A 27,679-nucleotide genomic window follows, 5' to 3' on the forward strand; every position below is an offset into this window, starting at 1 on the left:
CAGTTCAAATAGTTTTTTGGTGGAGTCTTTAGGTTTTTCCAAATATAGGATCATATCATCTGCAAACAAGGATAATTTGACTTCTTCCTTTCCAGTTTGGATGCCCTTTATTTCTTCTCTTGTCTGATTGCTCTAGCTAGAACTTCCAATACTATGTTAAATAATAGTGGTGGAAGTGGGCATCCTTGTCGTGTTCCAGATCTAAAAGGAAAGGCTTTAAGTTTAGGAAAGACATCTTTGACCTCAGCTTGGTTCTGAAAGGTCTCTCCCTGACCAGTATTTTCTATGGCATTGAAGTAAGAGCACTGGATTTAAAATCAGACACTTTTGCTTGATTATTGGTGGTACTTACTAGCCTGTGCCAGAATAACATCTTAGAGCCACCCCTGTGCTTCAATTTCCTTATCTGTAAAATACAAATAATATTTACCTCATAGAAGCATTATACAGATAAAAGAAAAATGCATAGAAAAGCTGTAAAGGTCCTGAGCTTTAAAGTACATCCATACTCAGCAAAAAAGAAAACAGGAAAGAAAAGGGACAAATCACTAATACCTGCATGAAACTCAAAAGCATTATGTTAAGTGCCAGAAGCCAAAAATCTGTACATATTTCATGATTTCATTTCTATGACATTCCAGAGAAGGCAAAACTGTGGAGACAGAAATCAGATCAGTGGCTGCCAGAGGCTGGGTGTGAGGTGAGAGACTTGAGACAAGGGAACTTTCTCGCAGTGATGGAAATGTTCTATATTTTGATTGTTTGGTGGTTATACAACTATACATGTTTGTCAAAACTCAGAATTGTACACCTCACAGGGTGAATATTACTGTGTGTTAATTATACATCAATAAATCTTACTTTTCAGACATTGGAGAAAAGAATGTCCTGTAATATACTGTGTTACGTATACAGTCCTTTGGGATAGGAGCTCATCGACTGGCTACTCAACCAATAAATACCTATTCCAAATTTTTTGTTTCTATGTCCTGTTGTTCACAATGGTACGTAACATGATTTTTTGCTAATATAGAATGCTTCTTTGCTTGCAGCTTAAAATTTTTTTTAATCAGAAGGGCACTGAACACTTCCCTTCTAAAAAGTTCAACTGTTGCTGTGCCTCAAGGAACGGGGGAAAGCACCAAGGGAATAATGAGGCAGGACTGGGCTATTAAATAGCCCAGAAGCACAGAGAGGTGTGGGAGGTGGGGGGATTCTTGCTTTGGTCTCCAACAGGCGAGAAGCACTGCAGTCCTATAGCAGGTCATTGTGTCGATAATAGACGTTATCTTGGTTTGGAGAGAATGTCCAACTCTGGATTGTTCAGTGTTAGTCAGACTTCTGTGGTTGAGGATGGCCTAACATTCACTTAATTAAAACACCAGTCAGATACACGCAGAGATTGAGGCGTGCAAATCTCTGGGAGCAGGCGGGGCTCAGCCGCCGCCGCCCCCCCCGCCCCCCCCGCCCCCGGCCCGGTCTGCCGGGAGGACCCACGCCCCACACCTGCCGGCCCTCCCTTCTCATTGGCTGCTGCCCGGCTGCTCCGACGTCGCTTCTATAAGAGACAGGCAGCGCGGGGCAGTCGGCCGGCCAACTCAGCCTGCTGGCGCCCGAGGTGAGTGAGGCGGCCCTTCCCGCGGGCACCGGGGACCGCCGTCGAGGCTTTGGCGGCGCTTGGCAGGCGCGGGGCTGGGCAGAGTCACCCTCCTGGGAGGTAAATTGGTGGTCTTGCGGAGTCAGATTTGGGAGGTCGGAGTTGTACCCCTGTAGACGCTTACTCTTCTTTCCTCCTACGCTGTTTGAGGAGAAAAGACACTTTTTGAGGGCCTCCCGTGTGCCAGGAGCAGACTCTTTACCCATCATCAGATTTCACCTTCACAACAAACTCTGGTAGATATTTCTTGAGTCCCCAGATGAGGAAACTGGGGTCCAGAGTCCAACCCAAGTCTGTGTGACTCCTCTATGTTGGCAGAAACAGATTTTTCTTCCTTCCCTTCCTCTCCATCAAAGGGCAATATCTCTTTTTTTCTTCTCCTCCCATGAAGGGAAGCCTCCCTTAAACGGCCTCCCGAAGAAGAGGGAGTCTCAGATGCAAAGCTTCTCAGCATCGCACTTACCATCATCACCACCATCCCAACAGTCGACTGAGAGCTTTTTGCAAGGTCGCAATTGACAAAGAGGACTAGGTCCTTGCGGTTTAGAGTCAGCTAAGAGTCCAGGTAAACTCAACCTTACCTTTGGCGTTTGATTTTCAGAGGTTTAAAATGAACTTCCCATTGATGTCCCACTCTACTTGACTTAGCAGGAAAAAGACTAGAGTTGAACTTGCTAACCCAGGAAAAGTTTGTGCCTGTTAGTTAAAAAAAAAATAAGGTAGGTGTGTGTGTGTGTGTGTGTGGAATTCTAATATCAATGTTTCTGTAAAGTTATAATCTGTGGTTTACGTATGTTATCACTGAGGTCCATTTGTACATGTATTATTAGATTATCTCCAGATAGGGATGTGTCTTCTATTTCCATTTTCTCTGCCAGTGCCTTTATTTCCTAGAATACTGTTTTTCATGGATAGTGTTTTCTTTCGTATTTCATCTCCACTTTCATCCTCATTCCCACTCCTTATTTAGAAAAGAAAATCAAGACTCTCTAGAGGATTCCCTCCCTCTGAAAGAATCCTTCTTGCAGTTTTTAGTTCTGTCTTCAAACAATGTCCATGCTTTCAAAAGACTAATTCAGTAGTGCTTTGTGCTTCCTAGATCAGGTAAATATAAATTACACTTGTTTTACTGATTAAACTAAGGGAAGAAAAGAGTTGCTTATTGTATATGCCTTGACCTCTATCAAGGGTCGGGTCTGTTGATCTTCTGAGTGTCTTCTTGGTATTTTTTCCTTATTTCCAGTGGTGTGTCCTGCACAGCAGTGCATCCTTAGGCCAGGAGACGCAGTAGGAGAATGACTCTCTGCGTTTCATGAGAAAAGGGTACCAGTTGGTATTAGCTGATCACAGTGTTGCTTTAAAAATAAAATGCTTATGTATTGATGAGGCACCAATTCAGACAAGTGTGACCTATTTTATCTTACCAGGTTAGTATTGTGGGTTTTTTTGTTTTTTTTTTTTCCTGAAAGAGGAAGAGGAGGTAGGTAGGTTGAAAGGGGAAAGGAAAAAGTAACAGGGCAAAATATTGAGGTTCTGGAAGGGGTTTGGGGTTAATTGAATGGAGGAAAAAATAACTGATGCCTCATAAGCTCTGTCAACCAAGCAAAGTTATGGCCAAGTTTTAGTAACGATCAAAGATCTATGTCCTGTGAGATTATTTTGGGGTGGGGGGAACAAAAAAGAGGGTGAGAATTTTCTTCTAGTTTTCTACTTTCTTAGGAAAAGTTCTTTTTGAGAACCTTCATTTTTATCATGACTTAAACAAGGAGGAGTGTTTCCACATTTATTTATTTTAATTTTTATTTTTTGAGATGCAGTCTCGCTCTGTCACCTGGGCTGGAGTGCAGTGGTGTGATCCCGGCTCACTGCAACCTCCACCTCCCAGGTTCAAGCCATTCTCCTGCCTCAGCCTCCCGAGTAGCTGGGACTACAGGCGCGTGCCACCACACCCAGCTAATTTTTGTATTTTTAGTAGAGATGGGGTTTCACCATGTTGGCCAGGATGGTCTCAATCTCTTGACCTCATTATTCGCCCGCCTCGGCCTCCTAAAGTGCTGGGATTACAGGTGTGAGCCACTCACATCTTAATATAATAATGTATGTCTTTCAATAAATCAAAATAATATAAATGCTTTGCATATCATAAATTTCAATTAATGTATCCTTCACCCTCCTCTCCCCACACCCACTAAGGAGATGTTGGCACAAAACTTGATCCATTCCAGAATCAGGTAAAGAAAATAATTATGAACCCTAAAGGGATGGAGCCATGACTGTTAGTACCTTCACACAATAGCAACTTCCAGGAGAGCTTAGGGGCCAGTTTTGAAAATCGAAGGAAATTCTCTTTTTTTTTTTTTTTTTTTTTAAGAGACAGGGTTTTACTCTCACCCAGGCTGGACTGCAGTGGCACGATCATGGATCACTGCAGCCTAGAACTCCTGAGCTCAAGCAAGCTTCCTGCCTCAGCCTCCCTAGTAGCTGGGACTGCAGGTGAAAGCCACTATGCCTGGCTAACTTAAACAATTTTGTTGTTGTTGTTCATACATCTCACTATGTTACCCAGGCTCTTCATAATAGTTTTTGTTGTTGTTGTTTGCTTGTTTTTGTTTTTTGAGACGGAGTCTCACTCTGCTGCCCAGCCAGAGTGCAGACACAATCTTGGCTCCCTGCAACCTCTGCCTCCTGGGTTCAAAGGATTTTCATGCCTCAGCCTCCCGAGTAGCTGCTATTACAGGCATGTGTCATCATGCCAGGCTAATTTTTGTATTTTTAGTAGAGACGGAGTTTCACCATGTTGGCCAGGCTGGTCTTCAACTCCTGACCTCAAGTGATCCACCCGCTTTGGCTTTCCAATGTGCTGGGATTACAGGCATGAGCCACTGCGGCTGGCCTCATATGGTTTTATATGAAGAGTTTTATTCCAAGCTCCAAGAGATTGTTGAAAGACAAATTATCAGGAGATCTAGAATTCTGTTAGTGTTACCACTGACTGGAAAAAATCAGTGGTAACTTTTCTTTACTGTTCTCTGATCCTTGCTGCCAGTTCTTAAAGTTGATTTACATGAAGAAGCTAGTGGTTGGCCAGGAAATAGCTTATATTTGCAGAATCCTCTTCCTTCTGCATGTCATGGTGATGGTATCAGGAAACATGAGGACTCAGTAACTATAGGCTAACTCAGTACATTTTACTTTGGGGTCTTTGTCTATTTGTTTGCAAAAAAACTGCTGAATTATTTGCTTGAGATTTGGAATTTAATACACTTTAGGGGTTTTCTAATAAATTAATGAAACTGAAATCACCTTGATACAAAACAATACTGACATTTTATATCATAAAGCAACTTTTCCAGATGCTTGCTATTATAAGAAATATGTTAATCATCTTGTAAAATGCCTGATTCCTAGGGCAAGAAAAAATCTTAGCCAGAGGTATTTAGAATGTCTATTTCATTACTTGAACATTTTCTCTTTTTTTGAAAACTCGAAAATTTGGGACATATTCCCATTTATTTGAGATAATACTTATTGAGTACTTAGTGTAGGTTAGCAACTGTTCTGAGAGTTTTATATAAATTATAACTATTTAATTCTCATAACAATACGTTTATATATATTTAATCCTCCTTATAATCATGAAAGTGGTGTTAATTATCCTCCCTCCAAGTTTGCAAATAAAGAGATTGATACCCATAAAGATTATAACTTGCCTAGATGGATTTGCAGAAAGATTTATTACTAGCAATTTGTTATATTATTTTGCATCTCTTTTATTGTTTACATTTTCACGCTATAGGACAACGTCACCCATACTCTGTGTTTGATAAGAAAAGTCAATCTTTGAGTGGTAATTGAATGGGTAAGAAATGTTTCTGAAGGTTTTCACATCACTAAAAACATTTTGAGAATGCTTATCTGAGGCCATCCCTGAATTTTTAGCCCCAGAGCCACCAATTTGTAATTTTCTGTGTATACTTAAGTTTACCTTAAGAAATGGTCACTTCCTTTGAAGTGGAAAGTCTCTTAAGATCTCATCCATAAATCCTTTCTCAGCAGAGACTCATGGATGGGCTGGAAGCTATATTCAGTCATCTTTAGAAGCACATGGGATATTGATCAAAGGGGTGGGGAGGTGGGAAGGTGAGGGATGGTTGAGTGTACTCCTTGGGTGTGTCATGGCTGGGATCTCAGTGTCCCTTCTCTTCTGCTTATTTGTACTTATTGAGAAGTCTGTCTTCCATTTTCTCCTTCCCCATGAACAAGTGTGTGAATTCTTTGGAGGCAAATTGTCTTGTTTTTAAATTTTTACTGCCATAACTTTGACTGTGGTGCTTTACACGTGTGAATGTGCTTTGGTTGAAATTTTATTCGTTTTACCATTAGTAATTATTTGAATCACAGAAAAATCCACATAATTATTCAGTTTAACTGGCCATTTAGTTTTATAGCATTTGAAATAGAAATTGTTTTAGTTCTACAGACTAATTTGGCATAATTTAAAAATCTTGGTAGTTTTGGAAACTTGAACCTAATGAATTCATAAATGTTAGTTAAATTTTGAATTATGTATCTCTAACTCTTCTTGGTACCTGAAATATCCTAGTTTCTTCCATGAGGAAAGTCTCAGAATAGCACATCATGTTATGATGTTTTAAAACGAGTGGGAATTTTGGATGTTATGAGTTCTTGTAGCTGTTTGGTAACTTAGTTTTATATTAGAAAGGTTAAGTAGCATGCCTGAGGTCATACACTGATAAACATGAGGCCAATGATTAGATATGTCCGACTTCACATTCCGCATATTTCCTCACACTGTTTTGCAGTGTAAATAGGTGGTTAAGAAGATACCAAAGTAGATATCTGGTTCATCTTCTGAGAAGCAGAACTAGAATTCTCCTGGCTAGCAGTTATCCATCTAGTGCACATATATCTAGAGCTGGCCAGGCCTTTAGTTTACAAAATAAATAGAAAGCCTTGTCCCCACTCTGGAGGAGCTTGCTGCCTTGTTAGAAGGTGAGATATGTTCGAATAAAACATTTGGGGAAACCATTTGAGACCTGGTATAATGAAGTGCAAGGCGGGGAGGAGGTAGGCCTTCCTGACTAGTTTAGGCTACAAAATAGTTGGGAAGACTGCAAGGAGCCAGCAGGCTTGAGTCATGCCCTAAAAGAGGGATTGGTTTAGAAAAAAACAAAAGGGAACTACTAACATGTATTGTATGCCTATTCTATTCTAGGCAGGTGTCAGGCAAAGTTTTATCTTATTTTGGTCTCACTAGATTCTTGCAAAGCTTATCTGCATATCCAGGTTTTATAAAAGGTTAAGAAACTGAATCTCCTAGAAGTAAATGAGCCCTTAGTTACCAAATATTGTCTGCATTGTGCAACTTCTTTTTTAGTCCGTTGTTTTTGTTTTCATACTTTAGTTTTAGAGAATTACTCCAAATTCATCATGATTGAAGACAATAAGGAGAACAAAGACCATTCCTTAGAAAGGGGAAGAGCAAGTCTCATTTTTTCCTTAAAGAATGAAGTTGGAGGACTTATAAAAGCCCTGAAAATCTTTCAGGTAAGCATTTTCCATATTTTTGCACAGAATTCTTCTAGAAATGAATCTCTAAAACTATATTTAAAATATAGGGCAACATAGCAAGACCCTATCTCTAAAAAAAAAAACCCCAAATTTAGCTGGGTGTGGTGGTGGACACCTGTAGTTCCAGCTACCTGGGAGGCTGGGGTGGGAGGATTGCTTGAGTCCAGGAGTCCAAGGTTACAGTGAGTGAGCTATGATCACACCACTGCACTCTAGCCTGGGTATCAGAGTGAGATTTCTCTCTCTCTCTCTCTCTGTATATATATATACAGAGAGAGAGAGAGAAATATATAATTTTTATATATTATGTATATAAAAATTATTGTAAACTCTTCGGAGATGGAGTACAAACATTTGTTAAGAACTTACATTTCTAAAATAGTGCTAAATTCTAACAAGGGATACAAACAATTTACAGAAGAGGAGATACAAATAGCTACTTTGAGAAATGGGGGAGAAAAGATTCACTTCATGGATTTTAGAGAAGCAAATTTTAATTTTATTTTAATAAAATATTAAAATTTTATTGATATTTAATCATATATTATTAATTATATACTTGAGATTTAATGATATAGTCATAGTATATTTAATGATATTATTTTCATGTAGCAAAGATTCTATAATGACAGTGTCTCCTATTGTCAGAGCTTCATTGCATTGGAGGTACATTACCCTCCAATGCACCTTTGGCACAAGGATAAATTTGTGTACCATGTAGGGAAACTATCTGGTAATATGTATTATGAGCCTTAAAATGTTCATATTTTTAACCCATAATTCTAATTTCATAAATCTGTCTTAAAAATATGGATCAGTCAGGCAGAACATGAATATTTATTAAGTCCTTACTATGTGTCAGGTACCACACCAGACACTAAGGATGTGGAGCTGGACAAAGTAAACACAGTGCCTGTCCTCACAGAGTATATAATCTAGTGGGGAAGGCGACATTAAACAAACAACTGCAGTAAGTGAATAATTACTATGTGTAAAGTGACATGAAACAGAAGTACCAGATATTCTGACAGCATTGAACTTGGGGGACCTAGCTGAGTTTAAGGGCTCAGGGACACACAAAGATTTATTGTTTATAGGAACTGAAAATTATAAATAATCCATTTGTCCTAATATAGGGGATGTTGAATTGTGATAGCAGAACACCACTGTGGTTAAGCTCTGGTCTCCAGAGACAGGCCACCTGAATTCAAATCCTTGCTCTGTCAGTTATTACCTGGGTGATCGTGGGCAAATTGATTAATCTCTCCACACTTCAGGATTTATGTCCATAAAATGAGAACTCTACCTACCTCATAGGGTCATTGTGAGCATTAGTGGAGTTAATATCTCTAAAGTGCTTAGGATGGTACAGTACAAAGTAAGTGATCAATAGATGTTAGCTATGTTAATAATGATATGACATACTATTATATAGCCGTTCACAAAGAATATTTCAAAGAATTAAAAATCTTAAATACAGATAGTCTAGAAGAGCTTGTAATGAAAAGCATCAGTTTTCTTACCTAACACATACCGTATTCTCAGTCCCACTCCCTAGAGACAACCTCTTTTAACTATTTCTGGCCTTTAGTTTTTTTGGTGGTGAGTTTATGAAATCTAAACATTGCTCTTATATGCCTTTTCAAGTTATCGACTTCACACTATATTCATTTACTTTCTATTATGAACAATGATACTGACACCACCTCCCTCCCTTCCCTCTCCCAGTCCTTCCAAATCTGATAATTATATTATTACTTTTAGCTATTCTATTGATTACCTTTGGGTCTTTAAATAAAATACCTGTATGTCTTCTTCCATTAACTTTTTTTAAATTTAATTTTTAATCAAAGAATAATTGTGCGTAGCTTAAAAACAACTCAACCCATACTATAAAACATATTTTGTAAAAAGTAGTCTTTTGCTCTGTCTCTCTTCATTCCTAAGTTCCATTTAATTTTTTTGCAACCTTATGTGCAGAAGCTTGAGTTAATCACACTTGTTAAATCACATGTACACTATAATTGTTGATTTGTGCAACCTCTTCCTGTTTTATTTCATTCTTCAATTCTATCTCCATTTCTCTCTTCTGATAGAGAGCTGCTCTCATGTTTGATATGTACATTGAATTACTTTTATCTGCACTTTAGAATATGTAGTTTTTGTGTGTGCATATATTAGTAATTTATATAATCATACTGTGCTATAAAGATTCTCTTTCCCATCCAGCACTGTGTTTTTAAGACCTATGCACGTTGCTGTGTGAACATCTCATTCATTCTTCTAACTGCTACATGGTGTTCTCCGGGTGTGTCTCCATCCATTTTACTTATCCCCCGCCTAGTGGAGGCAACCATTTTCAACTCTTTAAACTATTTTTCTAATATTTACTTCCACACTTATAAATTATATGCTTATTCTGCTTCTACTTCTTGATTTCCAAAATTTAGGTAATTGTCTATTGATTTTCAACAGTGAAGTAAAAATTTAAGTTTCTTGACACAACTCCCCTTCTGATGGCCTCAACTTCCTTTCCACTCGTCTAACCGATGTATTTGTGTCCCATTTTTTGTCTCTGTCAAGTTTTAGTGTTTTTATTATTAAGATTATGTAAATATTGTTTAAAGAAGAGCCATAGTATCCACCTTTGTGACTTTTCCTTTCTTGTGCAACAGGATTACAGCATAGTGTTTAAGCACATGGACTGTGGAGCTGGACAGCCTAGATTTGAATTCCGGCTCTGACACTTGTCACCTGTGTGCTTCTGGCCAAACTGCTTAACCTCTCTATGCCTCTGTTTCTGTAACTGAAATATCTGATAGGGAATGTTTCACTTACTACTTCTACTTTATCTGAATTTTCCACATTGTATATTTTTCTAGATGAACTTGGAAATTATTTAGTTACATTTCCTCACCAAATTCCATTGAGATTTTAATTTAGGAATAGTTGACATTTTTGCATCTTTTTTTCTCCAAAGACATAGTTTAGCTTTATATTTATTCAAGTCATCATTTAGAAAATATTTACAAATGCATTATTAATGTAAAAATTTATAAGAAATAGATGAAATGAAACTCTTCTTTACTCTTGATAAATCCCAGTATGTTTTATAACTGACTTCTATCGATTCTGTGATAAATTCTATGTTCCTGAATAAACCTTGCCTATTCTAGTTTCCTAACATCCTCTATCACTCACTCCTCTTTCTTGTTAGCTCATGTTCCCTGATTTTTTTTTTTTTTTTTTTTTTGAGAAAGGGTCTCACTCTGTCACCCAGGCTGGAGTGCAGTGGCACAATCATGGCTCACTGTAGCCTTAACTTCCTGGGCTCAAGTGACCCTCCTACCTCAGTATCTCGAGTAGCTGGGACTACTGGTGTGTGCCACTATGCCTGGCTAATTTATTATTTTTTGTAGAGACGGGGTCTTGCTATGTGGTCCAGGCTGGTCTTGAACTCCTGGACTCAGGTGATTCTTCCACCTTGGCCTCCCAAAGTGTTGGAATTACAGGCGTGAGCCACCACGCCTGGTCTATTCTATCTATTCTTTAAGATTCATTTAAGTTCCCACCCGCTCCATGAAACTTTCTACTCTCTCTTAAGTCGTAATGCTTTTCCCTTTGTTGAGCATCTGCATCTGAACACTCTTTATTTTCTTAATCTTCCATGTGTTAGCCAACTAGATTGTAAATTCCTTTTTGTCTTCCCTTTATATTCTTTGCAGCTCTTACCTAGTTACACAGGTGTTCACTAAGTTATTTTAGGATGCACTGGTTAGTATTGGAGATTATCTGCTCTAACCTTCTCATTTCTTTAGATGAAAAAACTATAGGGTGATTAGTGCTCATGTTGCATTATCATGTCCCCAGCACTCTTCCTCAGCTACCCAAATTGGTAAGAGAACATACCCTCCTCCCACACTTCTACACACAGCACCCCCATCTTAGCCTGACTTGGAAGAGGTCAGAAGAGGAGATCTGGTTCAGCTGTTACTAAGATTGTAGCTTAAGAGATTTGAGGTATTGAACACTCTGTGCTCAAGCTGTTCATCTAATTTTATTAAATGGATTTTTGAAAGGGAAACTCTTCTTTCTCCAGAACTAACATTGGTATCACTTTTTGAAAACTAGCTTTTATTTATGAGAATTTTCAAAAGATTCCTCTTAGCCAGGAAACTTAATAATATTTTGAGTTGAATTCTGATTAATTCTGACAATCTGAAGGACCTCTAGTGTGTGTTATTTTATTGGTTTCTGGAGGATGGGATAAATTTTGAAAACTTTTCTGACTAATACATAATTTTTAAGAAGGAATTATTTTGTTGTTGGCAGCACTAAAAACAGCCTTTTTCCCTTTGGCTGTTCTGAGAAGTGTGAATCTGACTTTTAGTGGTAATTAAAGTAGCCTGCTCAAAGACTATTAACATTTGAGGCAGTTACATGAAATCTTTACCCTGTGCTTTACACAGGAGAAGCATGTGAATCTGTTACATATCGAGTCCCGAAAATCAAAAAGAAGAAACTCAGAATTTGAGATTTTTGTCGACTGTGACATCAACAGAGAACAATTGAATGATATTTTTCATCTGCTGAAGTCTCACACCAATGTTCTCTCTGTGAATCCACCAGATAATTTTACTGTGAAGGAAGATGGTAAGTTCGAAAGGTGAAAATACTACTTAGAAGATGAAACACCTAATGTGTGTCCAGTCTTATATTTATCTTGAAGACATGAAAATAATAAAACACAAGCTCTCCAAATTGCTTATAGTCTGGTAGTGAAGGGAACACAAAATATAGTTGCTCCAGATACCAAAGAAAAATTATAAAGCAACATTTGATCAAGTGTAAGAGAAATGTAAAAGAAAATCTTGGGTATAAGAAACAGCTGGATGTGGTGGCTCATGCCTGTAATCCCTGCACTTTGGGAAGCCGAGAGTCCGGGAGTTCAAGACCAGCCTGGGCAAAATGGAGAGACCGAGTCTCTGCAAAAAATACAAAAACTAGCCTGGTGTGGTGGCATGCATCTATGGTCCCAGCTACTCTGGAGGCTGAGGTGGGAGGATCACCTGAGCCCAGGAGGTTGAGGCTGTAGAGCCGAGCCGAGGTCGTACCACTGCACTCCAGTTTGGGTGACAGAGCAAGACCCTGTCAAAAAAAAAAAAAAAAAAAAAAAAGAAAGGAAAGAGAGAAAGAAAGAATAAGAAAGAGAGAGAGAAAGTAAGAAAGAAAAGAAAAGAAAGAAAGGAAGAGAAAAAAAGACAGACACAATTTGGCATAATCAGAAATTGATTATCTCTCAATTTCCAAATCATCAACATTTCTTGATTTGGCAAACCTATAATTCACAATCCCTGAGCACTTACTAAGTCTCATAAGACTTGCCATCTAGCAGATAGTAAATGAATATTTAAATCTGTTGCGAATGTTGACAGTTGCTGACAACTATGAAATGACACACAATATGTATAGCAGGGGACTTGTCCGTGGCCTTTTAGGAATCAGGCTGCACAGCAGCAGGTGGGCAGCAGGTGGGCAGCAGGCCTGGCGATCCTTACCGCATGAGCTCCGTCTAGGAGCGTGAACCCTATTGTGAACTGCGTGTGTGAGGGATCTAGGTTGTGTGCTTCTTATGAGAATCCAATGCCTGATGAAACCATCTCCCACCTCCCCATCTTTCCTTCTTGGAAAAATTGTCTTCCACAAAACCACTCCCTGGTGCCAAAAAGGTCAGGGACAACTGATGTACAGCATTCCTTCCAAAAGCAAATGAGAAATAAAGCCTTCTAAAGTTTCAGTTACTCAGGTTGCAAAGATAAAGGTTAAGATCTCTGCTGGTAAAAAAATCCTTGAAGTTCACTCGCGGCAAAAGACAAATAGATAATTTAGGTACATTTTATATATGGTACTCAATCTAAAATAATCTCTTCAGATTATGTCCACAGTATTTGAGGTGTAATCAGGACTGCTGTTCATCTGCTATGCGTTCGTACAGCTATATAATTACTAAAATACTTATATATCTCCACTTCTGGCTGGCAGAGAGCTACTTCCCCAAGTCCCTTGAGGGCTTCTCACCATGCCTGAAGCCTCTGTTGCTGCAGATACCATCCCCCCAAGAAGTCCCACACCCATCATTAACAATCAAAGGGTTAACACCTTGCAGAGCAGAAGCCTAGGACTCTGCTGATGTCTATTTTGAGTGATTACTGCTCCTGTTGTATTTGTTGTTAAATCCCTTGAATATCACTCCTGGATATGTTAGAAAGAGCAATATGCTGGGGCAAGAAGAGCTGAGTTCTAGTCCTCTGTCTTCCAAGAGGAGTGAGTTACCTTGGATAAATTACCTCTCCGGAGTTTGATTACCTCATCTGTAAAATGCAGAGGTGTATAGATGATGAAATAGTTCAGTTGATATTTAGGATACACCGACCTTGTGACAGATATTTCTACTAAGAAATAGGGATACAAAAAGACATAGTCTCCACCCTACAGCTGTTTCCAGTCTTTCATGTAAGACGGACATATAAACAGGTACATTATAATAAAACATAGTAAAAGCCTTTAGAGAGAAACATAACATCACGGGAACCCAGGGGACAGATAATTAGCTGTATCTACAGGGTGAGGGAAGGCTTCGCGGAATGAGAAGATCTCATTAGATTTGGGTCTTGAAGGATGTGAAGGATATTCTCAGGAAAACAGAAGGGTAGGGTGGGACAGGGAATGGAAGTGGAATAGCTATTCCAGGCAGAAGAGTAGCATTTATAAAACCCCATAGTCTTACGAGGGCTTGCGTGTCTGAGGAATGGTGAGAAGATCAAGGTGGCAAAGACAAATGATTTCTAAGATCTTTTCCATCAGCAAAAATAAATGAAGTTTTTATTAAGTTTGTACCTTGGTCTGTAAATAAAGTTGTGCATCTTTATTCTGCTTTTGTTGAATAACTAAATATGTAGCTTAAGCATTTTTAAAACTTTTAGTCTGCTTCTAAAGTACAGTATTTCTCCAAAACTTAGAACATCAACCTGAAGACTCAAAAAAAAATTAAAGCTCAGAAATTTTGAATACATTTTACTTTTTAGAAATAGGGCAATTTACTTAACTCGTATAAATCTTGCCTTGATGTACAAGCTAAAATTAAAACTCTCATCCAACTGAATTTAATTTTCTCATCTTTATTGTCTTGTTTAAGATTGTCTCTTCAACTTTTAGTGTTTTTTTTTCTTTAAATTTTACAGGTATGGAAACTGTTCCTTGGTTTCCAAAGAAGATTTCTGACCTGGACCATTGTGCCAACAGAGTTCTGATGTATGGATCTGAACTAGATGCAGACCATCCTGTAAGTATTTTCTTTTTTTTAAGACCAAGTCTTGCTCTGCTGTCCAGGCTGGAGTGCAGTGGCACGATCTCGGTTTACTGCGACCTCTGCCTCTTGGGTTCAAGCGATTCTCCTGCCTCAGCCTCCAAGTAGCTGGGATTACAGGTGCCCACAACCACACCCAGCTAATTTTTGTTATTTTTAGTAGAGATGGGGTTTCACCATGTTGGCCAGGCTGGTCTCAAACTCCTGACCTCAGGTGATCCACCCGCCTTGGTCTCCCAAAGTGCTGGGATAACAGGCATAGACTATCACCCTGTAAGTACGTTTAAGAAATATATTTATAAAAACAATTTAAAGCAAACTAAAAATTAAGGACAACTTTTTTAGAGAAAGTGTTTTTTCTAGACTAAATGAGACATTGTTTTAATCAAGATTTCAACAAGTGGGCCGGGCGCGGTGGCTCACACCTGTAATCCCAGCACTTTGGGAGGCCGAGGCGGGCAGATCATGAGGTCAGGAGATCGAGACCATCCTGGTTAACATGGTGAAACCCCGTCTCTACTAAAAATACAAAAAAATTAGCCGGGCGTGGTGGCGGGCGCCTGTAGTCCCAGCTACTCAGGAAGCTGAGGCAGGAGAATGGTGTAAACCCAGGAGGTGGAGCTTGCAGTGAGCCGAGATGGCGTGACTGCACTCCAGCCTGGGCGACATAGCGAGACACTGTCTCAAAAAAAAACCAAAAACAAACAAACGGATTTCAATAAGTGTTAGTGGACCTCCATATTGGTAGAATTGAGACTAACTGCCTGAAAAACATGTAGCTTCATTTGTTCCAAAATATCTGTCCCATGCCCAGCATTCCTATTATTAAGAGCTATTCAAAAGGTTATACTAAAATGAAGACTGCATCTGCAATCAGTTTTTATTTAAATGAGCATGGGTTATTGGAAAGGGAGATAAATAAAAGTGGGCCAGAGAAAGACTTGCCACCCACACTGCCCACCATGATTGGTTTATTAGGCAGCTGATGAACTAGGAAGTTGTTTCCTGAGAAACTTGTACAGTACAGGCAAGAGTTGGAGAATTAGTAAATCTAGAGCATTTCTGGGAGGGGAGGAGAGAAGAGAGTGCAATTGTGAAGTTGAACTGACCAGAGCTTTAATGTAGCCTCTCTCATGTGTTAGCTGTGTGAATGTGACCTTTTTATACTACCTTAGACAGCCACTAGATGATCTGTCCAATTATTCTATAATCTTATTGAATAACTATTGCAATTAATTGCAGTACTTGCCAGAAAGGAGCATGTAGTCTAGTTGAAAAGCTAAAGCACACATATATAAATAAACACACACAAGATAAAATGTAAAAAGTGCACTAGGTGAAAATTTTGCTTGATTAAAAAATTGCCTTTAAATATACATAAGAGAGCAAACACTTGTAGCTGAAGAGATCAGAGAAAGGCAACATTTCAATTGGGCCTTAAAAGATTTCAGGAGATAAGAAATGGAAAGGAAGAACAATTCAGGAGGGAACAATATGAGCAAAGGTTCAGAGGCAAGAAAATCTGGGGCATGTTTATGGAAAGGTGAGTACATCAGTTTTACTGATCTACTAAGTCCTGCTGATTTTCACCTCCTAGGTATTTCTTAAACGTGTTCCTTATTCATCCTTACTACCACATCCCTTAAACTGGTCTCCCTTCTTCTAGCCTTGTCAACTTCAAACACCTCCTCCTTATCCTCATTAGAATGATCAAAAACCTCAATATGACTGTTATTCATCTTCTCTCTTAAAAATCACCAATGGCTCCTAGGTACATACTTAAAAGAACTGAAAATATATGTCCATACAAAAACATATACACAAATCATTGTAGCAGCTTTATTCATAATAGCAAAAAAGTGGAAACAACCCAAACGTCCATTAACTGATAAATGGATGAAGTATAGTATATTTATATAAGCAAATATTATTGGCCATAAAAAGAGATGGAATACTGATATGTGCTACAACATAGATGAACTTTGAAAACATTATGATAAATTAAAGAAGCTAGTCACAAAAGGTCCCATATTGTATGATTCCTTTTATATGAAATGTCCAGAATAGGAAAATGCGTAGAAATAGACAGTGGATTACTGGTTGCCAGGAGCTGAGGAGGGTTGGGGTGGAGTTGGAGAGTGATTGCTAATGAGCATGGTGTTTCTTTTTGGGGTGACAGAATCTTTCTGAAATTAGATGATGGAGATGGTTGTTTAACTCTGTGAATATCTAAAAACCACTGAATGGTTATTTTATGGTATGTGAATTATACTTCAATAAAGTTATTTAAAAAACACCAGTGGGTTCCCATTACCCAAGGCTAAACTCCAAGCTCCTTAATGGACCTTTAATTTGCAGACCCCAACTAGTTTCAACATGCTCCGCCTTACTCTCCAAGTTTGAGCAACATGGGGTTGCTTGTATTTTCTTAGGCACAACATGCTGTTTTTTTTTTTTTTTTTTTTTTTTTAAATCACTGTGCTATTTCCACTCCTCTTTTGTGTCTTAGCTTGAGAGTCATCACTGGGAAGCTTTCCCTGAACCACACAATCGTCTTAAGTGCGCATGCCGTTCTGTACATATCTGTGCAATATGATGAGACACTTATTGTATCATTTTACAAAAACAGGTTCATGTAAACTCCTTTAAGCCCCAGACTGTGCTTTGTTCATATTGTTTTTCCAGATTTTAGCACAAATTGTAGTAAATCTGTGCTACCTCATAGATCTGTATTAAAGAGATGAGTCTCATTCTCTCTCTTCAGGTGTCCCCTTCTTTCCCAATATTTGCATTTTTTTCTCCTGGGCTTTGATTTTTGATTTTTTTTTTTCAAGATATAGTCTCCCTCTATTGCCTAGGCTGGGGTGCAGCGGCATCATCATACCTCACTGTAGCCTAGAATTCCTGGGCTGAAGCCATCCTCCTGCCTCACCTTCCTGAGGAGCTGGGACAACAGGCATGCACCACCACACTTGGCTAGTTATAATTGTTATTTAAAATTTTTTTTGGTACAGACAGGGTCTCCCTTTGTTGCCCAGGCTGGTCTCAAACTCCTGGGCTCAAGTGAGTCTCCTTCGTAGGTCTCCCAAAGTGTTGAGATTACAGGCCTGAGCCACCATGCTCAGCCATTTTGTCTAAAAAATTTTTTTTCATGAGTATAAATTCTAATGTTACTATTTTGTCTGCCTTTTAAATCATCATTGTTTCTGCAAATGGCAAATGCATTTGCATTTTGTGATAAAATCTAAGACTAGATTCAGTTAAGTCACTATTTCAAATATTAATTACTCTTTAGTATTAATTACTATTACAGGTAAATATAACTGAAGATACAGTCAAATGATTAAGGAAAAAAACCCTCACCCTTGGAAAAGAGCCATGTATTTAACTGGGATGGTGGTTTCCTTATTCTTTAAACCATTTTATCTTTGTAGGCACAATTCTATCTTTGTATCCATTATATCTTTTACCTTTGTAGCTACTGGAGTATAAAGCTGTCATGTAATATTGACTTTAAAATAAAAATGATCATAAATCTCTAAATAATGCTTGCTTATAGTAACAATTATGTAGCCCTTTAATATAATAGCTCTAGTAATAATGAAATGTTTCCCAAATATCATTTGTCAAGTATTTTTTAGTATGGATATTTAAAAACATATCTTTAATTATCAGGGCTTCAAAGACAATGTCTACCGTAAACGTCGAAAGTATTTTGCGGACTTGGCTATGAACTATAAACAGTAAGTATATTTGAAAAAATATAGCCAACCTTGAGACAATAAAATAAGTGAATAGAATAAATTGTGTTCATTTGGTAAGTAGAAAGTAAAATAAGTGCCACTATTTATTAAATGCTAATTCAAAACAACTCCTTCCTTTTATCTCATTAGTGGAGACCCCATTCCAAAGGTTGAATTCACTGAAGAGGAGATTAAGACCTGGGGAACTGTATTCCAAGAGCTCAACAAACTCTACCCAACCCATGCTTGCAGAGAGTATCTCAAAAACTTACCTTTGCTTTCTAAATATTGTGGATATCGGGAGGATAATATCCCACAATTGGAAGATGTCTCCAACTTTTTAAAAGGTAATAAGCTAATTAATTTTTTGTAAGGGGGTTGCTAAACTCTGTTTTGATGATGACAGCATTTTTTTTTTTTTTTTTTGATACAGAGTCTTTCTTTCTGTTGCCCAGGCTGGAGTACAGTGATGCCATCTTGGCTCACTGCAGCCTCTGTCACTGCAGCCTCTGCCTCCTAGGTTCAAGCGATTCTCTTGCCATGGCCTCCCAAATGCTGGGACTACAGGCATCCGCCATCACCCTGCTAATTTTTGTATTTTTGGTAGGGATGGGGTTTCGCCATGTTGGCCAGGCTGGTCTTGAACTTCTGACCTCAAGTGATCCATCCGCCTCAGCCTCCCAAAGTGCTGGAATTACAGGCGTGAGCCACCACGCCCCACAATGACAGCATTTTTAATAGAGGAATAAAGCGTAGTGTTATGGGAGGTCAGAATTTTCCTGTACTCTGTCCTGGTGTATTGGATCCAGGATTGGGCACCACACTGAAGGATAATCATAACCTGCAGCCAAGGTAGAGGAAAGTGAGCAGAATTATATGGGGATTTGAAATTGTATCACATAAGTAAAATTTGAAGAGCTCTTAGGGTGTTTAACCTAGAGATTTAGGGGCTGTTATAGCTTTATTTAAATATTTGAAAGCCATCTTTATAACAGAGGGATTACTGTGTGACTCTAAAGTAAAGGACTGTTGGATAGAAACTTCAAGCTTTTGGCCTAGAATAGAGAATATCTTGTTAAAGAGTGATTTGAAAACAGAATAGGCTGATGAGATGGTTAGTTCCTCATCCGTGGGGGTGTTCATGCAAAAGCTCCACACCCATTATTTGGTAGAGGAAATTCAAACATCTTGGAGAAGGTTGAAGACCTTTTCCACATTAAGATGTTATAATTTTAGCAAGAAAAAAGGTGGTGCTAGTAGAGATATAAACAAAGGGTAAGGACAATTTTATTCCTTTTAATTCTTTATGTTTGTTTGGTCCAGGCCTCTTTTTTCTAGCTAGCATAGGAAGTAAAATGATCAGTGATCTATCTTCAAGGGTTTACAATATTTAAGAAGTATAAATTTTCCCTTTCATCTCAGTAGATAGTCTCAGCAGATTACCATTGTGGAGAAAACAAAGCAGTTATGCTGTGACTCAAAAGAGTTTAGTTTATTTCCATCATGGTCTGAAATTTCTGTCTTTGAGTTTCTTACATAGACTTAAAAAAATCTACATATCTATTTAACTGCTTAACAGTATTCAACAACTATACACAAAACTAGAAGAAATAAATAGGAAAGAGCAATACAGTTTCTACAAGGGAAGAAATTATGTAAGTGGTTTCTATAAAAACTAAACTTTTGAAAAACAGTGATTAAGGGTGATAGAGAACCAATGCACATAATATTGCTGGACTTATAAAGATGGACAAATATATGCTACAGAAGTTGTAACATCAAATTTGCATGAGATTTGGAGGAAATGCTTTGTTATACACACAAAACTGAAAGCTGATCTCTTAGGGTCTGGAGCCTGGGCTGGCTGCAGAATGTGTTGCTGAAAATGCTTCAAGGTCAAATATCAGAGAGAAATCAAAACTAACAGAAAGTTCAAGCAAAAGTTGGAAGGGGATACCTGCACTACTAAATATGGTAGACACTAGACACATTTGGTTGTTTAAAATTTAAATAACTAAAATAAATGTAAAGCAAGAGGTTGGTTCCTCAGTCACACTAACCACATTTCATATGCTCAATGGCTACATGTGGCTAGTAGTTGCCTTATTGGACAGCACAGATACGGAACATTTCTATCACTATGGAAATTTTTACTGGACAGTGCAGTCTGCCCATCAGAATGGCAGCATCCAAATACAACACAGCTGGATGGAACTGGAATACCAGAGTTGTGAGGGTTTGGAATGAAGGCCAAGATTAGGGCTTACAGGGGTCTCCTGAACCACTGAATCCTAGTGGTGGGCCTCTTTTACAGTATGCGTGCAGTCTTGGCTGTTGGGAAATGGAAGAGCACTATCCAGTTTAGATAAAAGAAAGGGACTACTTTACAAGAGATAGTACTGGCTAAAAATGGCAGAGCTTCAAAAATGGTTCTGATTTAAATGAATACATCTTGTTAGTGATTTTTTACAAAAAGAAGATCATCTAGGAGATAGTATAAACCCTTTAGGGAGACAGCAAGGTGTTGTAAGGCATGAGGAAATCTGAGTTCTCATTCTACCTTTATCAACTAATGTGTGGACTTAGGCACATTATTGAGTCTCTGAGCCTCCATTTCATAGTCGTCACAATAAGGAGAAACATCCTTAACTCATATTGTAAACATGAAAGGAGATGTGATATGTAAAAGGTCTAACTCATTGTCTGGCCATAGCAAGTGCTTAATAATAATTAATTCCCCTTAATATGCGTATGATAAATTTTAGTTTCCATGTCTTCCATCAAAGTGTTACTTGGTGCCACTAGCAGAACTAAAATGCTGCAGTCAGGGGTCTATTCTGGTAAAGATTTTGTTTTCTCCTTTGCTTTGCAGAGCGTACAGGTTTTTCCATCCGTCCTGTGGCTGGTTACTTATCACCAAGAGATTTCTTATCAGGTTTAGCCTTTCGAGTTTTTCATTGCACTCAATATGTGAGACACAGTTCAGATCCCTTCTATACCCCAGAGCCGTAAGTACTTCTATTTCAGCCAGGAATTCATCAAATTGTTATTTATTATAATGGCATCTACCTTATGGGTCTTTTTTTTTTTTTTTTGGTGTGTGAGGATTAAATAAATTAGCACATGTGAAGCATTTAGAATGGTACATGGTATGAAATACATGTTCCATGCTCTGTATGTGTTAGCCATTATGATTATTAATTGACAACTTATTAGGTGCTAGCTGCCATTCTGAGCATAGGGAATGTAACACTGAAAAAAATCAGACAAAAATTTCTGCCTGCATAGAGCTTGTATTCCAGTGGCGGATACAGATAATAAACAAACAAGTAAATGTATGCAAATGTTGCATCGAGTGGTGTTGAGTCCCATGGAGAAAAATAAAGCTGAGAAAGGGGAATGGAGGAAAGTGTAGGTGGGTGAGAGTGTGTGTGTGTGTTGCTGTTTTGAAAAGGGTGATCAGGAAAGGCCTTGCTGAGAAGGTGATATTTGAGCAGAGATCTGATTTGGGTGTGTATGTGGCAGGGTTGGGGGTTGGGGGTGGCATGTGGATGTCCATGGGTACCTGATATGCACTTATATGTGTGTGTCTGTGAGTGGCCAAGGTTTTGAACCAAAATTGTTTCTTTATTTGATTAGTGTCCTTTGTGATCCATTACCAAAGTAATATCATCTGATCATTAGAATAAAATATTGGATTTCGATTTGATTGAATGGTTGATTATACACGTATGTTAAGCACTGCAGCATGACAGACTTGTACCTCTATTTCAGAGATACCTGCCATGAACTCTTAGGCCATGTCCCGCTTTTGGCTGAACCTAGTTTTGCCCAGTTCTCCCAAGAAATTGGCTTGTCTTCTCTTGGCGCTTCAGAGGAGGCTGTTCAAAAACTGGCAACGGTATAAATCTGGAATTAACTGTATAGATCAGTAATTTTCACCTGGGGTTGGGTGTATGAGTATCTGTGTAGTTTAAAAGTACATATTCAGAATGACCATTAGAAAATTTGTCTTTGCTTGGAGGTTGCAGTGAGCCGAGATTGCACCACTGTACTCCAGCCTGGGCAACAGAGAGAGACTCTGTCAGAAAAGAAAAGAAAAGAGAGGAAAGGATAAAGAAGAGAAAAGAAAGAGAATAAAAGAGAAGAGAAAAGAAAGGAAAAGAAAATTTGTTTTTGCTCATAATCTTTAATTCAAATAACATTAAAGAAGGATGTAAAATTTTATGGTTTATCAAAAGGAGACATGAGCTTTAAAAAAGGTAGAGAAAAACAAGATTACAATAATAGGTTATCTATCTTTTATTTTCCAATAAAAAGGATAGGTTTCCTTAAAATTATGCTAAAATATTTTTGAGTACTAGGTACAAGACACTGTGCTGGAAATACAAAGATAAGTAAGGCCTGGTTTCTACCTTTAAGGAGCTTATATACTGTTTGAGGAGACAGTTACGTCAAATGAGATAGCCTATAGCAAAGTCCACATTGCTCTGGGAGCATAGAGAACCGGGGGAAGGTTTCCTGGGAGAAGGACATCTGGATTAGCTGATGGAAAATGAGTGATGTGCTCAGCAAGGAAGGAAGAAATGCATCTCAGGATGAGGGCACACAAGGAAAGACAAGGTGGTGCTTGGTGTGTCTCAGGAATCAGCGAGAAGCTGGAGCAGAGTGTCCAAGAGTAGGGGAGGCAGTGTGAAATAGAATAGTGCTTCTAAAACTGTGGTTTGGGGACCTCTGGGGTCCCTGAGACTCTTTTATGGGGTCCTTGAGGTCAAAATCATGCCCAGATAAAAGACCCATTCAAAGCACACAGTGGATTTAAATGTAACAGGCAGTTCATTGACATAATTCAGATTCCACATTGCAGTTGAACTTTTGAGAAACTCTATCCACTTGTTGAGTCTTCATGCAGAGTAAAAGGAGAATATCCACAACTATCCAAAAAGACTATTAAAATATTCAACGCTTTTCTAACTAGATAACCGCATGAAGCCGATGTAACTCATGTACTCAAACAGTATATCCCAAAAGGTTAACTACAGAAGCAGACACGAGACTCCAGCTGTCTTCTAGCCAGACATTAAAAAGGTTTATAACATTGTGAAACAATGCTACCTTTCTTAGTTTTTTGTTTTGTATAATATAGTTATTTGTATTAAAACATTCTTTGTTACCATAAAATGAGTTTGTTAAATTTTAAAATTAATTAGCAAGCATTTTCATCTCAGTTTTAATTTTTAATATGGCTAATATAGCTAGAGATAACCTACACATACACGCACAACAAAAGCTTCAGGGTCCTCTAATTTTTAATAGTACATAAAAGTCATCAGAACAGAAGTTTGAGAAGTACTGGTTTAGAATGAGGCCAGATTGTAGAAAGACTTGTGAACTAGATTGGGATTTTGGACTTTATTTTAGGGTATTTTGGGTCAGTGACTAAGAATTGTAATTTATTTTAAGTTGAATTCTTCGGTGTGTGAGAATAATATTGATGTTCTTTTGCAGTGCTACTTTTTCACTGTGGAGTTTGGTCTATGTAAACAAGATGGACAGCTAAGAGTCTTTGGTGCTGGCTTACTTTCTTCTATCAGTGAACTCAAAGTAAGAGTTGCAAATCTTTGTATATAACCATATTCACCTAATATAATTGATAAAACCTGAAATAGTTTTTGCTTTTGAACAAGAGCTTACTATGGAAAATGCTTGGGGATGTCACTAATCATTACCTGAATGTATTTTTCTCTATTTCCCAATTATATATTATATAATATAATCCAAATGTGTGTGTGTGTATAGATAGATAGATAGATAGATAGAGAGAGAGAAAATCAGAATTTTATAAGGGCATTTATGGGGAACAGCAAGCTACTTCTTTTGCTGGAGTATACTGTGGGTTGAATAGAGCTGTGGAAAATAAGTTTGGAATTGTAGGTTGGAGCCATTGCATTAGTAATACACACACATATGAAATATTTTCATATATTTCTGATATATATGAAATGGTATGTGTATATTTTAAGTAAGAAGTGTTTTAAAATCTTTGCTTACAAAGTCTTGCTGTTTTCTCATCATTTCTGATATGCTAGCAATAACTTCTATAATTTCTAAGGAATTCTTTGAGATTTATTATTTATTTGATGAATAAATAAACTCATGTTTGTTGAGTAATCAATGTGTATGAAACACCATCCAAGGTACTGTCTTGCTTTCAGGGAGCACTTGATGGTGGGTATATAAGTCATACATAGGAATAACTAGTGTTGGGTAGAAAGTAGATGCCATAATACAGGAATAAGTAAATAAAGATCCTTGGGTGCTTTTACACAAAGAAGAGAGGAAGAACAAAGCCATGGAGAGGATCTTGGGGGTATTTACAGGGAAGTGCAAGCCATTTCTTTTGCTGGAGTGTACTGTGGGTTGAATAGAGCTATAGGAAATAAGTTTGGAATTGTAGATTGGGGCCATTGCATTAGTAATATGTTTAGAGGTGAGCCAATTATAGAAGTTGCATGATCTATGAAAATAGATATTATTCTTTGATTCACTGACTCTTTGTCTGCTAGCATGCACTTTCTGGACATGCCAAAGTAAAGCCCTTTGATCCCAAGATTACCTGCAAACAGGAATGTCTTATCACAACTTTTCAGGATGTCTACTTTGTATCTGAAAGTTTTGAAGATGCAAAGGAGAAGATGAGGTACAGTATATCTTCTTCATGCCTTCATTTTCTTCAGTGAAAGATCAGCCCCATTATGGTAACAAGTCACAGAAGTAAGCAGCTAGATAATTTGAAGCCCACAAGGAGCCTTCTGTCTGTAACACATCTTCCTTTCATAACGAGTATCTAGAGTATGTTGTGTATAAGGATTTTGCATAGTTGCAAATATGAATCAGATACATTGAGAAATTGTTTTCTTTCCAATTCTTCCAATCAGAGAGTTTAGTAGTCTAATAGGGAAAATAGATGATATGCAAATTACTGTATAACAACATGGGAAATGACAAGAGCTTTGGAGAGATACAGATGAAACATTGTTCTGCATTTTATTCAAGAGCAATTCATTTCAGGTGGACAAACAGGGTAATCTTAATGTTATTTGAGAAAGGACTTGAAGGATAGATAATATTTAGATATATTAAGTTTTAGACTGAGAGATAGCATGAAAAAAGGTCAGGATGTTGAGAAATATAGGAGATATGTACAACGTAATCAAAGCTACACTTTATTAATCAGCTAAGTGTGTGGTTAAGAAAGGAGGATGTTGGAGGCAGAGAAACTTTTTAGAAGATTCTTGGAACACTTCAGGTGAAAATAAATGCCTGAACTAAGACAGAAGTAGTAGGAAAAGAAAAGACTTTCGAAGGAGAATCAATGAGACAACATTGAGTGGAAGCGGTCATGAGGTCACATTGTGATGATGGAGATTGATAGGGGTTGAAGTCATAGTCTTTGTCTTTCAGAGAAACCATTAGTTGAGGAATTAGGCCATTCATGAAACTAAATAATAATACTAGTAGGGATTCCTCTAGCATAAATGGCAACTTGTTAGAAAAGGGGGTCCCCTCTGTGTAGACCAGGTGGATTACGAGTTGGATTTCAGCTGCTACTGATGTATAGTTGTCTTCAGCTTCACATTTATCCCTAGGAGTCCCGGACATGATTGTCCGTGGGGGTGCCAAATGAGAGGTTCAAACAGTGGTTTGATAAAGGTGGCAGAACTTTAATGTTTGAAAAAAGGGCAGAATTTAGGTCATTTGAAAGGAGCCTAGAGGGAAACATTCTAAGCGGAAAAATCAACATGTGCAGGAGCTAGGACCATTCCTAGTCTATTTTGGGGTATGTGAGTATGTGTGTGTCTGTATGTGTTATATGTTATATAAACACACAGGTTACATATGTGAGTAGGTATAGTTATATAAGGCATGACTGAGGGATCTGTTACTATGTGGTTAAGTGTTGTAATGAAACAGTTTTACGTCTACTGATAAAACTACAGTAGTTGGTCTCCTTCCTGTAGTCAAGAGATGTATACAGTAATAAATGATTAATAAATCCACCTATGGGATCTTTCCCTAGTAATACTAGGGATTTACAACTACTTTATAACGTAAAGTACTTATAACTATTTTATAACTACTTTAGGTTTCCCACTTGTGTGGGATTCCAGGGGTCCTCTGCAAATGCAATGTAGAGAAGTAGGTCAGATTGGTTGTATGCATATCTAACAAAAATTTGTTTTTTGCCTAGTATGTGAAATAGATTCTGTTGTTTGTTTAGTTTTCATCATTCATTCCCTAGAAATTGATTGTCTCCTATTTGTTTTCTTAAATAGAGAATTTACCAAAACAATTAAGCGTCCATTTGGAGTGAAGTATAATCCATATACACGGAGTATTCAGATCCTGAAAGACACCAAGAGCATAACCAGTGCCATGAACGAGCTGCAGCATGATCTCGATGTTGTCAGTGATGCCCTTGCTAAGGTCAGCAGGAAGCCGAGTATCTAACAGTAACCAGTCATCCAGGAACATTTCAGCATCAATTCGGAGGCCTCTGGGCCATCTCTTGCTTTTCTTGAACACCTGATCCTGGAGGGACAGCATCTTCTGGTCAAACAATATTATCGAATTCCACTTCTTAATGAATCACTAGTCTTTGAAAATTTGTACCTGGATATTCTATTTACCACTTATTTTTTTGTTTCTTTTTTTTTTGGTAGCAGCTTTAATGAGACAATTTATATACCGTACAAGCCACTGACCACCCATTTTTAATAGAGAAGTTGTTTGACCCAATAGATAGATCTAATCTCAGCCTAACTCTATTTTCCCTAATCCTCCTTGAGTAAAATGACCCTTTATGATCGCTTAGAATACCTTGAGGAGTATTACGGCGCTGACTCATACTGTTACCTGAGATCCCCTTATTTCTAAACTATCTGTTACTTATTGCTGAATTTGTGCCAAGCTCAATCACATTCACACTAAAATTTAACAGGAGACCCAGCTGTCTTTGTTGCTAGCATGAGCAAAAGTATAGAGGCCTTTGCACATGGAGGATACCTAGTAAAGAGCAAGTAGTCTAGTTTCAAGTGTAGTATCTTGTAGGGAAATGGGAGTAGCTAAGCCTGGAAAGGTTGAATGGGGCATAATCATTAAGACTAGGCTAAGAATTCGAGACTTTATTTTTTAGGCATTAGGGAGCCCCTTCCCAAGTGACTATCTTCCTTGAAACTTTGTTTTCTTTCAATGACATCACATGATACTGGTTTTATTCTAGACTATCTATCCTACTCATGGGTCCAAGGGAAACTTAGT

The 27,679-nt window shown here is 38.0% G+C and overlaps 1 protein-coding gene across 1 annotated transcript; it reads left to right on the plus strand.

The window, feature by feature from the left end:
* The first annotated feature begins 1,583 nt into the window (after positions 1 to 1,583).
* TPH1 (tryptophan hydroxylase 1) lies at positions 1,584 to 27,024 on the plus strand. Its single transcript, XM_009246545.4, has 12 exons — positions 1,584 to 1,618; positions 2,049 to 2,222; positions 7,083 to 7,225; positions 11,719 to 11,902; positions 14,491 to 14,591; positions 18,291 to 18,358; positions 18,509 to 18,705; positions 21,231 to 21,366; positions 22,133 to 22,259; positions 23,867 to 23,962; positions 24,925 to 25,058; positions 26,695 to 27,024. Exons 3-12 carry the CDS (start codon positions 7,109 to 7,111, stop codon positions 26,867 to 26,869), a joined length of 1,335 nt encoding a protein of 444 aa, XP_009244820.1. The 5' UTR covers positions 1,584 to 1,618; positions 2,049 to 2,222; positions 7,083 to 7,108; the 3' UTR covers positions 26,870 to 27,024.
* Positions 27,025 to 27,679: the final 655 nt, after the last annotated feature.

This window comes from Pongo abelii, chromosome 9 (assembly GCF_028885655.2).
Source record: "Pongo abelii isolate AG06213 chromosome 9, NHGRI_mPonAbe1-v2.0_pri, whole genome shotgun sequence".
Taxonomy (NCBI): domain Eukaryota; kingdom Metazoa; phylum Chordata; class Mammalia; order Primates; family Hominidae; genus Pongo; species Pongo abelii.

Bases quoted from the DNA above. Each gene is read 5' to 3' on its own strand.
- TPH1 (XM_009246545.4), top strand. From the start codon at position 7,109: ATGATTGAAGACAATAAGGAGAACAAAGACCATTCCTTAGAAAGGGGA. The intron at 7,226-11,718 runs GTAAGCATTTTC...TGCTTTACACAG, and splicing joins AAGCCCTGAAAATCTTTCAG to GAGAAGCATGTGAATCTGTT. The intron at 18,359-18,508 runs GTAAGTATATTT...TTATCTCATTAG, and splicing joins TTGGCTATGAACTATAAACA to TGGAGACCCCATTCCAAAGG.